Genomic DNA, 16,478 nt, shown 5'->3' with positions numbered 1-16,478 from the left:
GAGAACCTGGAACTGCATCAGTAAGATTATTTTTGGGCTGGGAGCAGTAGCTCACACCTGTAATCCCCGCACTTTGGGAAGCCCAGGCGGGCAGATCACTCAAGGCCAGGAGTTCAAGACCAGCCTGGCCAACATGGTGAAACCCTGCCTCTACTAAAAATACAAAAAAAAATTAGCCATATATGGTGGCGTGCACCTGTATTCCCAGCTAGTCAGGAGGCTGAGGCATGAGAATAGTTTGAACCTGGGAGGCAGAGGTTGTAGTGAGCTGAGGTCACGCCTGGGTGACTGAGCCAGAGCAATACTCTGTTTCAAAAAAAAATTTTTTTTTAGTAAAAAAAAAAAAAAAGACTATTCTGGGCTGCCGTTGCTCAGTAATATTTTAGCAAGTTTTTTGTTATCATTAAAGCCATTTTCCATACACCATGCTGATTCTCTGGGCTCGGGAAACTTGTCTTTCTACAAATATAGGAGTGACTTCTCAAATGTTATATGTGTTCATGCCTCATTGCCAGTGGGTTTAAGTTTTTAAACAATGACTATGAGGAACGCCTTTGAACTAGATTTCTGCAGTTTGATTTCTAAACATAGGACATCTGTTGTCAAACTTGGCAATGGCTAAAAAAAATAAGATTTTCATGCTTCCCATAGTTATTTTAATTGAAGATTGAAATACAGAATTACTGCAAAAGAATATGTGTTGTCATTAATTGTCCCATTTTGTGACATTCCTGGGAGCTAAGCTAAACAATAAAAGTTATTTTATATGGTAGTAAATCAGGGACCATATGGTATCCCATAATAAGTCTGACTGAGCAGTTAAATTCCAGGAAATTAAAGGTTAATGTTAATGTAATTCTTACATTTGATCACTAGGAGATGAAATCCTAGATGTAAATGGAATACCAATAAAGGGCTTGACGTTTCAAGAAGCCATTCATACCTTTAAGGTAACAACATTCTTATTGATCTCCTTTATCCTATTTTCCTTCCTTTATTTCCTTCTGGCTTGGGTTTGGTGAGACTTTTTTTTTAACCCTTTGATGTAAGGACAGTCCAAATGTTTCAGCCCACCTTTCCTCGTTGTTTTCTCAGCAAATCCGGAGTGGATTATTTGTCTTAACGGTACGCACAAAGTTGGTGAGCCCCAGCCTCACACCCTGCTCGACCCCCACACACATGAGCAGATCCGCCTCCCCGAACTTCAATACCAGTGGGGGAGCCTCGGGAGGAGGCTCTGATGAAGGCAGTTCTTCATCCCTGGGTCGGAAGACCCCTGGGCCCAAGGACAGGATCGTCATGGAAGTAACACTCAACAAAGGTGATGGCAGCTATTCTTTACCTTTGTCTCATTTCTTGAATAACATTTTGGAATCTGTTGTTAGCTTAATTCTTCCTCATTGTTCTATGAATTATTCCTTTGGTACAATCTTCTATCAACAACAGGTGGTCTCTACATGGGACAGTGAGGTCAGGTAGAGAGATGTTAGTCACTTTAGTCAAAGTGAAGGGAAGTTACCAGTAGCATAGAGCTCTCTAAGCTCTCCCCATGAATCACTGTGTGTCAGAGGCTTGTGTTTAAAAAAAAAAAAAAAAAAAAAATCACTGGCCAGGCACAGTGGCTCATGCCTGTAATCCTAGCACTTTGGGAAGCCGAGGCAGGTAGATCACCTGAAATCAGGAGTTTGAGACCAGCCTCCCCAACATGGCGAAACCCTGTTTCTACTAAAAATAAAAAAAAGTAGCTCGGCGTGGTGGCGAGCACCTATAATCCCAGCTACTCGGGAGGCTGAGGCAGGAGAATCTCTTGAACCCGGGAGGCAGAGGTTGCAGTGAGCCGAGATCAAACCACTGCACTCTACCCTGGGCAACAAGAGAGAAACTCCGTCTCAAAAAAAAAAAAAAAAAAAAATCACCAATGAGCTTAAGTCTAGGGCTAATATAAAATTTTAAAGAACAAAAGATTGGCCAGGTGCGGTGGCTCACGCCTGTAATCCCAGCACTTTGGGAGGCTGAGATGGGCAGATCACGAGGTCAGGAGATCGAGACCATCCTGGCTAACACAGTGAAACCCCGCCTCTACTAAAAATACAAAAAATTAGCCGGGCACGGTGGCAGGCGCCTGTAGTCCCAGCTACTCGGGAGGCTGAGGCAGGAGAATGGCGTGAACCCGGGAGGCAGAGCTTGCAGTGAGCCGAGGTTGTGCCACTGCACTCCAGCCTGGGCGACAGAGTGAGACTCCGTCTCAAAAAAAAAGAACAAAAGATTATAGTTCAGTGTACAGTTAACACTAGTAACTAGAATTCATGCATGATCACCAAATCTTACTGCTTTTCATCCCTGTTTCTTTTTCCTCCCCACCCACTCTAGAAACATGATGGAAGATTAAACAACCAAGAGATTAGTTGTTAAAAAGAAAAGCAAAAGAAAGCGAGTTTGTGTACCTAGAATAAAAACGTTACTTATAGCCTGCCTATTTCTAAAAACAGATATGAGGAGGTTAGTTAGACTAAGCAGAGAGTTGACCATTGGATAATTCAGTCTGTAACTAGCTCCCAGGTTAGCCATGGGCTCCTTCTATTAGCAGCAGTGGCAGTGTTGACAAGGAAAAGCAGGATTTACATTCTGAGTCTGGACCAGAAATAAATGGTTATTGGTCTGAATAGATATTAATTCTGTTTCAAATCAGTTACACTTTTTTTCTAGTGATTGTGTAATTTTTGTTTTTATTTTCTTTGAATGGTGCCTCTCACAGAGCCAAGAGTTGGATTAGGCATTGGTGCCTGCTGCTTGGCTCTGGAAAACAGTCCTCCTGGCATCTACATTCACAGCCTTGCTCCAGGATCAGTGGCCAAGATGGAGAGCAACCTGAGGTTTGTTGTTTGCCTGATAGTGTAAGGTTCTGGAGTATTCATAAATATGAAATATACACGTGTGATATTTGCTCAATTACTTTCCTTTGAGGGATGTTGAAGCTTTGAATTCTTTCCAAGAATATAGCCAAGACTACAATTAATAGCATCTCCAAAAATGTAAATGTTAATATAAATGAAATTTGGTTGAATTTGAGAACTCTAGATCTTGGCTTCCCTACTTGTTTTGTTCTATTTGGTCTCAGAAGTCCAGTTTCAGAAACTTGACAAGATACAACTCTGTACAGATATCTATGATTAGCTCAATATTTTCTTTCATTTTATATTCACATATGTAAAATTCATATGAAATACTGGAACTGCTCAAATGGTTCAGAATCACTTGATGCCAAACAGTCCTGAAATAGTGCCCTTGAATAGGAGGCATTTCTTACTAAGTACTCTCTCAAACTTTTCCTATCATTTTCATTCCTTGTTGAATGGCCATGTCTAGGTGTCTACTTTCTGAAGTCACTGAGTGTCTGATTTCTTAATCCAGATAGTTGAGTTGTCACATGGGCGTTCTGTTTACACAAGAAATATCTAGGTGTTCTATTATATAGTAATTGCAGTGAGTCAGTGCCCACCTAAACGTCATAAGAATATACGTGTATTGCACAAAGCACCCTGTGCTAACAGTATCACCTTTCTGCCCTGTAAACTTCCAAGTCCTTTAGTGGTTAAGGGATTGTCAAAATGGCATTCATTGAGGTTGCCATTTTGGGGCCCTGTTAATAGCTTATATTATGTTTTTAGTTAATCATTACAGTAAATTTCCATATGAAAAAAAATTTAGCAAATCATCCAAAGTACATTAAAGAAAATATACTTTTAGAACCCAAGGAAAAAAATCCTTTAATGACATCCCAAGATGATGTTTCTTTCTTGAATGATTCCATATGTCTGGAGCCTGCCAAATGAACATTCTTCAAATCCCATATAAAGAGTCTTTGTTCTCTCCTACTGACTTCTCTCCCTGTAATTTCCAGTCAAAATGGGCAACTTGTCCCCAATTTCTCATTTGTTCAAATTTGAAACGTTTTTACAAATTCTTGGGTAACCTTTGAGCCTCAGCTATTTCCTCCTTAAGTTATAATAATCATTTCAAGATGGTAGGAAGAGAGAACTGCTGGTGGTCGAGGGGTTCTGTCATGTGATGGTTGACAGTCAGACCCGACTTAGTTCAACAGTGTGTGACATCTGGGTGACCCCTCTGAGCCTGTGTTCCTATCTGCATAATGGGAATAATTTTACTTACTCAAAGCTTTGTTATACAGCATGCTTCGTATAGTGCCTGGCATATAGTATATGCTCAAAAAATGGTAGGTTTCATCATTGTCCTTATTATCAATTTTATTTGACTTTGCTATTTATGAAAATGCCAGTAAATATGCATAATGACCTTTGCCCACTTAAAATCGAATGTGTTTTAGTGAATGTGTTGCATTTTTACATGTATGCCAATGGGAAAAGATATCATGTGCTTCTTTAAAGTATTCAGAAAAGATTTCATATTATAAACCTCTCCTAGCAAGAAGGCTATTTTAGCTTTAAGAAGCTGGCTGCTAACACAGAGTGTGGATTCCGTTGCCCTCCCTAGCCGCGGGGATCAAATCCTGGAAGTGAACGCCGTCAACGTCCGCCATGCTGCTTTAAGCAAAGTCCACGCCATCTTGAGCAAATGCCCTCCAGGACCCGTTCGCCTTGTCATCGGCCGACACCCTAATCCAAAGGTGAGGTGGTTCCCCCTCTTCTGAACGTGGGAAGATGATACACCTTCCTAGGATATCGTATACTCTTTGGTGAGATGGTTTTCCCAGCTGGGGATAGGCAGGCAACCTATGGGTGGTTCATGTGGGAAATGAATCTCTAACCTGGACTTCGTCTTCACAATCTTAGAAAATCTTACTAGAACGTTTTGACAATGTTATCTGGTAAATTTGAAACTTGTCTGGTGGGAGGTAAGAATGCTGTGTTCTGAGTACTGGCTTTTTGAGCTCTGGTGAGATACTTAACCTCTTTGGGTTTTTGCAACAAGAGAATCTGCAAGCCTTGGACTGGACGGTCTCTATGACCCTGTCAGTTTCAAGATGAGAAGGCTTTTCTTACCACATCTTTTGTTTGGCCATATTTTGGGAATTCTGTCATCTTTAAGTTTAATGTTGAATAATTAATTTATTTTTAAAACAGTTTCAGTGAATTTTAAACTTCCTTCAATTAAGAAATGAGGGCCAGGCTTGGTGGCTCACACTGGTAATCCTAGCACTTTGGGAGGCCGAAGCAGGAGGATCACTTGAGCTCAGAAATTCGAAACCAGCCTGGGCAACATAGTGAGACTTCATCTTTATTTTTTTTAAATAAAAAATAAAAAGAAATGAGAAAGTGTCATGATAAGTATAAAAATAAATTGTTCACAATAGTTGGAAAGAAAACTAGTTAGAATTTAACTTAAACTTGGATAATATACTTAACTCGTTTAAACTGTTTGTGCATTTCCATAGAATTTCTAGAGTACAAAGTTTTTCAGTTTACTTAAAAAAATTTTTTTTTAAATAGAGATGGGGTCTTGCTGTGTTGCCCAGGCTCTTCTCAAACTCCTGGGCTCAAGCAATCAATCCACTTCAGGCTGAGATTAAAGGTGTGAGCCACCATGCCCCACGTTAGATACTTTTAAAGGACAAATAAATGTCTTCAGATTTGTGGAGGAATGTTTCCTTCTTAATGTTCATTTAACTGTTGAGTCAGAAAAATACCTGTTTATCTTATCAAATGATTATCTTGAAATTTAAATAAATGAAAATAAGATGAAATCTGGCTTTGCAGACCAATTGCTTATTTGCAAATGTTACTTTGTAGATTTTGCTCCCATTAAAGTTGGGGAAAAAATAAAGCCCAGCATTTCAAATAAACTATAATGGAAAAGTTATTTGTTAAGTTTATTCAAAATTATGAAGGATACTATTTTTCTGATCAAGTCCTCAAGACTAAATTTTTTTTTTTTTTTTGAGACAGGGTCTCACTCTGTCACCCAGACTGGAGTGCAATGGCACAATCACGGCTCACTGCAACCTTGACTTCCCGGGTTCCAGCGATCCTCCCACCTCAGCCTCCAGAGTAGCTGGGACCATGGGTGCGTGCCAATACACCTGGCTAATTTTTATATTTGTGGTAGAGATGGGGTTTCACCGTGTTGCCCAGGCTGGTCTCGAACTCCTGAGCTCAAGGCGTCCACACACCTTGGCCTCCCAAAGTGCTGGAATTATAGGCACAAGCCACCATGCCCGGCCAAGACTAAATTTTTAAATTCATGCCAGGACCCTTTTCATTAACTACTCACACAATTGTTCTGTAATCTACCTAAGCAGCATAAATATGTATTGAAATTCTCCTGACCATGACATTTAACGTACATTCACATTTTCCAGTACTGGTTTTGCTTGTTCCGCTAACGACACATTCTGAAAGTGGGAGTTCTTTCTTTGGTTTATCTAATACAGATGGCTCCACGGGAGACCAGAGGAACCACATGGGGCCTTGAGCCAACAGGACATAGTATATCACTGCAGCTCCTTACATTTTATCATTGTAAAGATACCCATATAGTCTTCTGTTGAGAATGAAATATTATTATTAGTATTATTATTAGTATTATTAGTATTATTTGAGATGGAGTCTCGCTCTATAGCCCAGGCTGGAGTGCAATGGCATGATCTCGGCTCACTGCAACCTCTGCCTCCCGGGTTCAAGTGATTCTCCCACCTCAGCCTTCTGAGTAGGTGGGATTACAGGTGTGCGCCACCACCCCCAGCTAATTTTTGCATTTTTAGTAGAGATGGGGTTTCACCATGTTGGCCAGGCTGGTCTCAAACTCCTGACCTCAAGTGATCCTCCCGCTGGATGACGGGATTACAGATGTGAGCCACCACGTCTGGCCTGAGAATGAATTATTAAATGACTTTTTCTTACTTACACGTTTTACTTGGAAGGAAAGAGAGAAGATCCTTTAAGTCTAATGTTAGCTGCTTAGCCTGGGTACCACCAGCCCATGTGAACCTGGTGTTGAACAGGAGGCAGAGGTGCCAAGGAGGCCCTGGGGGTAAATTGGGATGGGCGTGGAGGTTGTGAAGCAGACAGGCAGGCTGCCAGGCATCAACAGAGGGACTATCCTTCCCTGTCTCCCTCCAGCCAGGGCGATTCAGATCATCTATTCTCATCCTATATCAAATTCATTACCTAAACATTTATTGAGCTTCCACTGGGTGCCAGGCAGTGTCAACATACCAGGGATACACAATTAATTAGAATGTATCTCAGGAAACTTGCAGCCTACTCTGAACCTGAAGTTCACAGGATCTTTACCAGGACATTACGAACTGCACAAATGTGGGAATATATTTGCAATTGTGGACAGAATCAATAGCTTCTATCAAATTCTCAAGTCATTCATGACCCCAAGAATGTTAAGCATTTTGTTAGAGTGTGAGGATGTTACTGTCGTTAGACTGATGAAAGACAAGACCCAATTTAAAGAGTGGCTCCTCCTCTGTCTAAGCCAACCTTGACCTGAGCAGAATACTTCTGTAATTAAGGCCTGAGAGCCCACTAATTTTTTTCTCAGCATCAGCATCACACTCTTGACCCATACGGAAGTTGCAGGTAATCATAGTCCCTACATTGTTGGACTTGGCTATTACTTGGTTATATATCTTCTATACTTGCACAGTTGCCTTTAACTTTTTGAAGCTAACCACAGGACACTTCAGCAAGTTCAACTCAACCCAATTTTTTTTTGTTTGTTTTTGGACGCACACAGGAAAAGAAGGAACCAACTCAATTCACTTTTTTTTTTCTTTTTTTGAGACAGAGTCTCTCCCGGTTGCCCAGGCTGGAGTGCAGTGGTGCAATCTCGGCTCACAGCAACCTCTGCCTCCCGGATTCAAGTGATTCTCCTGCCTCAGCCTCCCGAGTAGCTGGGATTGTAGGCGGGTGCTGCCACGCTCGACTAATCTTTTGTATTTTTAGTAGAGATTGGGTTTCACCGTGTTGGCTAGGCTGGTCTCAAACTCCTAACCTCAAGTGATCCACCCGCCTTGGCCTCCCAAAGTGCTGGGATTCCGGACATGAGCCACCACGCCTGGCCTCAATCCACTTTTAACACTATTTTTTATTCTTTTGAGCACTTGTTGTAAAAGTCTTTTTAAATTAGCTTATCTCTAATGTTGTGATTAAGTTGTATTTAACAAAATTTAGCTTTTCCTTCAGCAACTCAAAATGTTCACGAAGGGCGAGTGCGGTGGCTCACATCTGTAGTCCTAGCACTTTGGGAGGCCAAGGTGGGTGGATCACTTGAGGTCAGGAGTTTGAGACCAGCCTGGCCAACATAGCAAAGCCACGTCTCTACTAAAAATACAAAAATTAGCCGGGTGTGCTGGTGGCTGCCTGTAGTCCCAGGTACTCAGGAGGCTGTGGCACAAGAATCACTTGAACCCAGGAGGCAGAGGTTGCAGTGAGCCAGGATTGTGCCACTGCACACCAGCCTGGATGACAGAGCAAGACTTTGTCTCAAAAAAGTAAAAAAATAAAATCAAAGTGTTCATTAAGAGCATTACCTCTTGGCCGGGTGCAGTGGCTCATGCCTGTAATCCCAGCACTTTAGGAGGCCGAGGTGGGCAGATCACTTGAAGTCAGGAGTTCGAGACCAGCCTGGCCAACATGGTGAAACCCTGTATCTACCAGTAATACAAAAATTAGCCAGTGTAGTGGTGCATACCTGTAATCCCAGCTACTCCAGTGGTGAGGAAGGAGAATCACTTATACCTGTGAGGTAGAGGTTGCAATGAGCCAAGGTTGTGCCACTGCACTCCAGCCTGGGCAACACAGCGAGACTTTGTCTCCAAAAAAAAAAAAAAAAAAAAAAAAAACTTCTTACCCATGCCTGTCATATGGGCATACCTTGGTATTCCTTGTAGTGTTAATTACATCCTAAATGTTCCCAGGCTACTGTGCTTGATGGACTGGTACACCACCTTAACAGTAAGAAGTCTATGCCAAGAGCCTTTGTGGGTCCCTCTATGTGCCATATCTGAGATTTCTTGGTGGCATCAATTTAGACACTTAGTGATGTTCATTTGTGGTCCTGGTCCTCTCCAGGATAAATTAGTGCTATCAAGCTATGGCTCTATGTCTTGATCTGGGGATGTGATGTGAACAACAGTGCTGGGACAAAATTGCCTTTAGACTAATGCAAAGGCAACTGTGCTTTTCTTCAGATTGTGTTCCCTATATGCATCCTCAGAAAGGTCTTGCATACAAAGTTTTTTGAATAAATAATATAAAACCAGGCTGGGCGCTGTGGCTCATACCTGTAATCCCAGCACTTTGGGAGGCCAAGGCGGGTGGATCACCTGCGATCAGGAGTTCTAGACCAGTCTGGCCAACATGGGTAAAACCCCATCTCTACTAAAAATATAAAAATTAGCTGGGTGTGGTGGCAGGTGCCTGTAATCCCAGCTACTCCGGGGGCCGAGGCAGGAGAATTGCTTGAAGCTGGGAGGCGGAGGTTGCAGTGAGCCGAGATCGCACCATCACACTCCAGCCTGGGGGACAAAAGCAAGACCTGGTCTAAATCAATCAGTCAATCAATCAATCAATGGGAGGCCAAGGCAGGTGGATCATTTGAGGTCAGGAGTTCGAGACTACCCGACCAACACGGTGAAACCCTATCTCTACTAAAAATACAAAAAAATTGCTGGGTGTGGTGGTATGTGCCTATAATCCCAGCTACTCAGGAGGCTGAGGCAGGAGAATCACTTGAACCTGGGAGGTAGAGGTTGCAGTGAGCTAAGATTCTGCCACTGCACTCCAACCTGGGCAATAGAGCAAGACTCTGTCTCAAGTCAATCAATCAGTCAGTCAATCCAATCAAACCAACCAAGTCCTGCTTCCACCTTTTTCTGTTTTTTCCTCTTTGTCACCTCCCATTTTTCTCTTTTCTATTCTGTGGTTCTGACACCTTCACTTAAAATCTGTTCTCTTTTGTTTCACTGCTGGCTCTCTTTGCCTGAAGGTTGCATCTAAAGCAGTTCTCAGCTTCTTCCTCCAGAATCTCCAATTGGATTCTACCACCCACATCACCTCCTTTCACCTCGGGAAGCAGTCCAATAACCTGTGGCTGCCCTAATACATCCGTCAGCAATGTTACAGAAAACTGAGTTTTCAGTGGTTTGCAGTCATTGGCTTCAAGGCATGTCTGACTTCAAACTAACAGCATAACATGGGTCACGATTTGTTCAGAGGTCCAGTTCATCTCAGCCCCAAAACCCCTGCCTATTTTGCCAATACAATCAAACATCCAAATGGCATTTCAATGCAAAGCATCATAATCCTGGTGGCCGCCATGCCATTGACCATGCAGGTTCATCCATGTTTCTAGCCACAATAAAATGGTCTTCTGTGATAGTGTTGGAGATATGTCCAGCAAAACCAAATGCCAGTGTTTGTTTGACTGGATTTCACGTTTCTTCCTAGGTAAACGTGGTGTTCTTGGTTGTAACCTCATGCTGTATTTTTCTTTTGGTTAAGATTCCATTTTATGTTGAATGTATTTTTGTACCACTTAGCCCAGCATTTCATGCCAATAGTACATTTTGATACTGAATGTATGTGCTTGCTTAGTTTTCTTGTTATTCCAAGAGAAATACCACAAGGATTTCATTTCTTCTGTTTCTCATAATGTCTGGAGCGGTCGCTGCCCAGTTGGGTTATTTAAGCCTTCCAGGTCTAGTCAGGCTGAGATTTGGACTTGCTGGGATAGCAGCTTCTAGCTTATGTTAAGTGGAAGAAAGTAATAGAAGTCCATTTTTCTCCTAGTCAAAAAGTCTAGTGTTAAGAAAAACAGCAACCACTCTTTAAGCTGATATTTTCCCTGACTCATTTATATAAAATTATTCTTCACTATGTGGAGGGGGGTGTGTGTGTAAGTATATATGCCTGAGTGCATGTATGTGTACATATTTTATTTCCTGTGAAGCCTACCATAAAACATTACATAAAGGCCACAATGTCATAATTTACCTGTTATGATAAAATATAATGCTGAATTCTGTATAGAAATATTAAGACAAATTGCTATGCTTATCCAAACATTGCTTATGCCAAATATTAGTACATAAAATTACCATTCTAAGTTTTCAATACTCCTACCTTTAAAAAAGAAACTCCACATTTTCTTACTATTTTAATCAATATATTTCAGTATATATCAGGCTTTTTAAAAAAATCCTCCCATGAATAATGACAGTTATGGATAACAACTGAATCTGCCATGATACTAATAAATATAGAAGGAATAGAAAACTTACAGAAGCACTGTTTTGAAAGCTTCATAGTCGTACTTGATTTAAGCAATAATAGTCAATGATGCTAAAACCATGGGGTACAAATATATTGGAGAGCGGGATATTTACATAGCCTCAAACTGTTTCTTTACAGATTACTCATTAATGACTGAAAAAAATTCCAGTGGAGGAATCTGGCAAATTCCATCCCTAATCAAGAGATCAAAGTTATCACCGATTATAAGACACATTGACCCCTTAGTGCCTCTGAATGCACTGAGAAGGAAATCATTTTTATACTTTTTCTGCCAAAAAAAAATGCATAATCTAAATCTAAGCATGAGGAAACTATCAGACAGATCCTAATTGAAGGTTTGGATTGGCCTGGTTTCTTCCAAGATATCAGTGCCATGAAAGACCAAGGAAGGTTCGGGAGCTGTTTCAGATGAAAGGAGACTAAAGACATACAACAACTAGATCCTGCATTGCCAAAAACAATTTTCTTAATAAAACATCACTATGCAAAGAAGTCGATCCGTGACAGCCCACTACAGGTCCACAGCAAGATGTACGTGCACCAAAATGTAAACATTGTGTCACCATGCACACTATTACATAGTTGAGTTGACATTTTTTCCTTAGCATGATGATGTTGATGAAGCTGTATGCTAATTTGCATTCTGGAGTTAAGTTCTTATCTCATCACAGGTTGGCATTAAACTTTCTGTGAGCTAGTCCCAGACTACAGACACACTTCGAGTGGTACTTGCAAAGGACACTATTAGAAAAGTACTGTCAGTATTCAGTATTTAGTCAAACTGGAATATGAAATGTATGTTACACAGTCATCAACGTTGCATTTCCTGAATTTGATAATAGTATCATGGTTATTTAAAAGAATGTCTGTTTCTAAGAGACCCATGCTGAAATATTTACAGGTAAAGGGTCATGATGTCTGCAACTTACTCGCAAATGGTTTAGCAAAAAGCTGTAATTCTGTGTGAGTGTGTGTGTGTGTATAGGGAGGACATGCATGTGGCAAAATGTTAAAAATGTGTGATTCTAGGTGAAAAGTATACTACTCTTGCACACTACTCTTACATGTTTATGTAGGTTTAAAATTGTTTAAAAAGAATTAGGCCGGGCTTGGTGGCTCACACCTGTAATCCCAGCACTTTGAGGGGCCAAGGTGGGTGGACCACGAGGTCAGGAGTTCAAGACCAGCCTGACCAATATAGTGAAACCCTGTCTCTACTAAAAATACAAAAATTAGCCAGGCGTGGTGGCGCGTGCCTATAGTCCCAGCTACTTGGGAGGCTGAGGCAGGAGAATCACTTGAACCTGGGAGGCGGAGGTTGCAGCGAGCCAAGATCAAGCCACTGCACTCCAGCTTGGGTAACAGAGAGACTCTGTCTCAAAAAAAAAAAAAAAAAAAAAAATGGAAGTGAGTTTTCTGGAGAGGCAGATATCAGCTGGCCCTGTGGCTTGCCTCTTTATCTACACTTGACTCTGACTCTGGTCCTAGGTACTTTTATTGGGAGAAATAAATAAATAAAACCATCTAATCTTTGCTTTCTGCTGAAAATCAGGTTTCCGAGCAGGAAATGGATGAAGTGATAGCACGCAGCACTTATCAGGAGAGCAAAGAGGCCAGTTCCTCTCCTGGCTTAGGTACTGTAATCTCACATTTTCATTCAACATTCAGAAGAGTTTCTCATTAAGTTCACCTACGGGCACTCCCCAGTGCAGTATTATTGGATTCTTTGTAATTATCGGGTTTGGCAAAAGTAGCTGTCAAAGACAAGTCTATGCTTTCTCTTGGCTGCTAGTTTTGATTTCTGCAGTTATTTAATGTGCTTCATTAAAGATCTAATCATGCATGTTCTTATACTACTTCCAAATAATTTGCAAAGGTAAGTTAGAAGCATTTCATGTATATATGCTTGATTCATTTGAAATGCTAAAGATGAAAGAGAAACAACCAGAATTTCAGTAGTTTGGTAGATGCAGAGTATTATCTACCGAAAAGCCTGAGATTTCTTTACATGAATTAAAAAGTTTCCATTCAAAAGGGTAATAGAGGTAGCAAAAATCATGATTTCACTGAAGTGGAAAAGTTCAGGCAGAGAAGCTTAAGATAGTAGGAATTTCATATGAATTTAAAATATGAAACATTATATCAAGTCTTAAAGTTTCCTTTAGCATGGAAGCCTAAAGGGACTCTTCACACATTTCTGAGCTTGAGATTATACTGACGTTCAGATTGCTACCTGGGAGGAAAAGGAACTGAGACATAAGTTATTAATTGTCAGAGGAAAAGGAAAGCATCGGGTTTTTTGGCAATCATGAAATACCCTGATTATTTACATTCGTAATTAATATATTTGAAGTGGACACAGCCATCACAGGCTTTTTATTCAACCAGTTCATCATCCCCACCTGCCTGAAAGCTGTGCTGTCATAATCCCAGCATTTCCACTTGATCATTTATAAAGAGTTCATTAAGCCGTAATCCTCATGCCCAAAGTCCCTTTTGCTTCATGGCATATAGTTTAAATCCTGAGCCTTTTCATTCTACAGTTAAAAACTAAAATAGATATTCAGTCATCTTCTCAGTTCTTTCATGAGTTTCTTGGGTGATGTTCATTTGTTCATTCATCCTTCAATCCATTCAGCAATTATCACCGAACACTTAGTAGATATGAAGTACGATGTACAGCTCCAGCCGGGCGCCATGGCTCACGCCTATAATCCCAGCACTTTGGGAGGCCAAGGCGGGCGGATCACCTGAATTCTGGAGTTCGAGACCAGCCTGACCAACATGGAGAAACCCCATCTCTGCTAAAAATACAAAAGTAGCTGGGTGTGGTGGCGCATGCCTGTAATCCCAGCTACTCGGGAGGCTGAGACAGGAGAATTGCTTGAACCCGGGAGGCGGAGGTTGCAGTGAGCCGAGATCATGCCATTGCACTCCAGCCTGGGCAACAAGAGTCCAACTCTGTCTCAAAATAAATATCCAGCTCCGTGGGGTCAGATGAGTCAACATTTCTGCTCTGTAGATTGAAGAAGGGAGACAAGACACATCCACTCATACATTATATGATGTATATGAAAGTTGATGTGTGGGTAGGATAAAACACTTTGGAAATTCAGAAGAAATTACTTCTAACTGGGATCATCATGCAGGTAGTAGCATCTGAGTTAGGGCTTGAAGCATCATGGCAGATGGGATGGGGATGAGGATCAGGTACCCAGGTAGACTGCATGCACATCTAACCCTGTGCATGCAGCGCATCATCAAGCAAAGGGAGTTTTGTTTACTGTGTTTGCCACCTGCTTTGCTAGTTAAGGATGTGAGCCTGTTTGTGACTTGAGCTTTATTGTTTTGACAATATGGTGAATTTTCCCTCCAACAGGTACCCCCTTGAAGAGTCCCTCTCTTGCAAAAAAGGTGAGTCAAGGTGAACTGCTACCTGCCTCCCTCAGCTGGACCACAAACCAATTCCTGGAGCCCACAAGTCAAGCAGCCTGAGGGCCCAGTCCCTGTTTCTGCCCATGAGTCATTTTTGCCACTTTATACAGGAAATCGCAACAATGCTCATTTGAGAATAGATGCAAAAATGTGTGTTTCTTTTGCTAAACACTTATCCAGCAAAAGAATAGAGCAACAAAATAAAAGAACTGAACTACAGTTTGCAAAATAACTTTTCAAACTGCTCCATAATGAAGCAGCGTGAGTCAGGACTCAGAGCTTTAAGGAGGCCATGGAATCTTCCTCAGCTAGGCTCTTGATGAGTCTCAGTGCATTGGGGTGCAGGATTCAAACTCCCCTGGTTTTTGTTCACCATGTGGCTAGACTGGTTGGCTTGAATCACATTTGGCTTTCCCATCGCATCCCCCCAGTGTTTTTCCTGGGATGGCTGATGTGTTGCTGCTGTGGCTTTTCCGATCATTGCCAAAAATTTAGCCAAAAACATAAAGTCTCCAAAAAACATTGGCAGCAGTCACCTTTTTATTCATTAGTTGTCAATTTAGCCGTTCTGAGGTAAATGGAGGTTGGTGTTTACTATCACAGCTATTTCAAGTGACCGTGGATTAGAACGAAGTGTTCCTGGAAAGATAGGACGTAATAACCCTTGAAAATCTGCTTCTGCTGTGTTTCCTTAGTTATCGGATGTTTTCTTCTTCAACAGGACTCCCTTATTTCTGAATCTGAACTCTCCCAGTACTTTGCCCACGATGTCCCTGGCCCCTTGTCAGACTTCATGGTGGCCGGTTCTGAGGACGAGGATCACCCAGGAAGTGGCTGCAGCACATCAGAGGAGGGCAGCCTGCCTCCCAGCACCTCCAGTAAGCAGGGGCGCCCCAGAGGGCCTGGGCTCTGCATTCCAGTCAGCAGTGACTGGTTTCCACCTCTATGCTGGCAGCTACAATGGTTTAACTACCCTGGTGCTGCAATATGAGAAAAGAGCTGGAGACCAGGCTGGGCGCAGTGGCTCACGCCTGTAATCCTAGCACTTGGGGAGGCCGAGGCAGGGGGATCACCTGAGGTCAGGAGTTCAAGACCAGCCTGGCTAACATGGCGAAACCCCATCTCTACTAAAAATACAAAAAATAGCCAAGCATGGTGGCACGCGCCTGTAATGCCAGCTACTCGGGAGGCTGAGTGGGGAGAATTGCTTGAACCTGGGGAGACAGAGGTTGCAGTGAGCTGAGATCGCACCATTAGACAATGCTGTACCCTGAGAGTTTACTCTTGGAAAATGCAGCCACTGTCAGTGACAGGCCACTCAGTTACTCAGTAAATGGGCTGGATGCACATGCTATAGCCAGGGATGGATGGTGGCTAAACCAGACCTCCTTTCAATGCCATTTACATAATGTAGTCTTGAATTTTATGGCATCAAATCAGGATGGGCAACCTGATGCCCTTACATTTTAGGGAATCCAGCCAAATTCCAGGTCCCTTCCCTTATAGGCCCTAGCTTCATTCTTTGTAGAAGGCTGTAAAGATTGAGAACTCATAAGAGACATACTGTCAAAAGGTTTTTTTAAAAATCTCATTGATGTATCTATTCGAGATAATATGAGATGATAATCTGATATGATCCATACTGATTTCTCAGACTCCTTTCTGCTGGTGAGGTTTCCTCTTAATTTCTAACATCTGAAGAAGAAAATCCCCTTGTTTTAGGAGAGGCAGGCAGTGACCACTCTGACTCATTCGGAG

At 41.9% G+C, this 16,478-nt stretch overlaps 1 protein-coding gene across 7 annotated transcripts in view; it reads left to right on the top strand.

The window, feature by feature from the left end:
- PDZD2 (PDZ domain containing 2) overlaps positions 1-16,478 on the top strand; it is a 483,697-nt gene that overhangs the window by 428,938 nt on the left and 38,281 nt on the right. For all 7 annotated transcript variants that reach the window (XM_055245678.2, XM_055245675.2, XM_063619887.1 and 4 more), the window contains 7 exons: positions 877-950; positions 1,096-1,321; positions 2,756-2,873; positions 4,513-4,645; positions 12,838-12,919; positions 14,665-14,699; positions 15,442-15,598. In XM_055245678.2, coding sequence (XP_055101653.1) covers positions 877-950; positions 1,096-1,321; positions 2,756-2,873; positions 4,513-4,645; positions 12,838-12,919; positions 14,665-14,699; positions 15,442-15,598 — 825 coding nt within the window. The remainder of the gene's footprint in view (positions 1-876; positions 951-1,095; positions 1,322-2,755; positions 2,874-4,512; positions 4,646-12,837; positions 12,920-14,664; positions 14,700-15,441; positions 15,599-16,478) is intronic.

The sequence above is a fragment of the Symphalangus syndactylus genome, chromosome 16 (genome assembly GCF_028878055.3).
Source record: "Symphalangus syndactylus isolate Jambi chromosome 16, NHGRI_mSymSyn1-v2.1_pri, whole genome shotgun sequence".
Lineage (NCBI taxonomy): Eukaryota > Metazoa > Chordata > Mammalia > Primates > Hylobatidae > Symphalangus > Symphalangus syndactylus.
The sequence above is the reverse complement of the archived record's forward strand: the minus strand, read 5'-3'. Positions and strand labels throughout refer to the sequence as shown.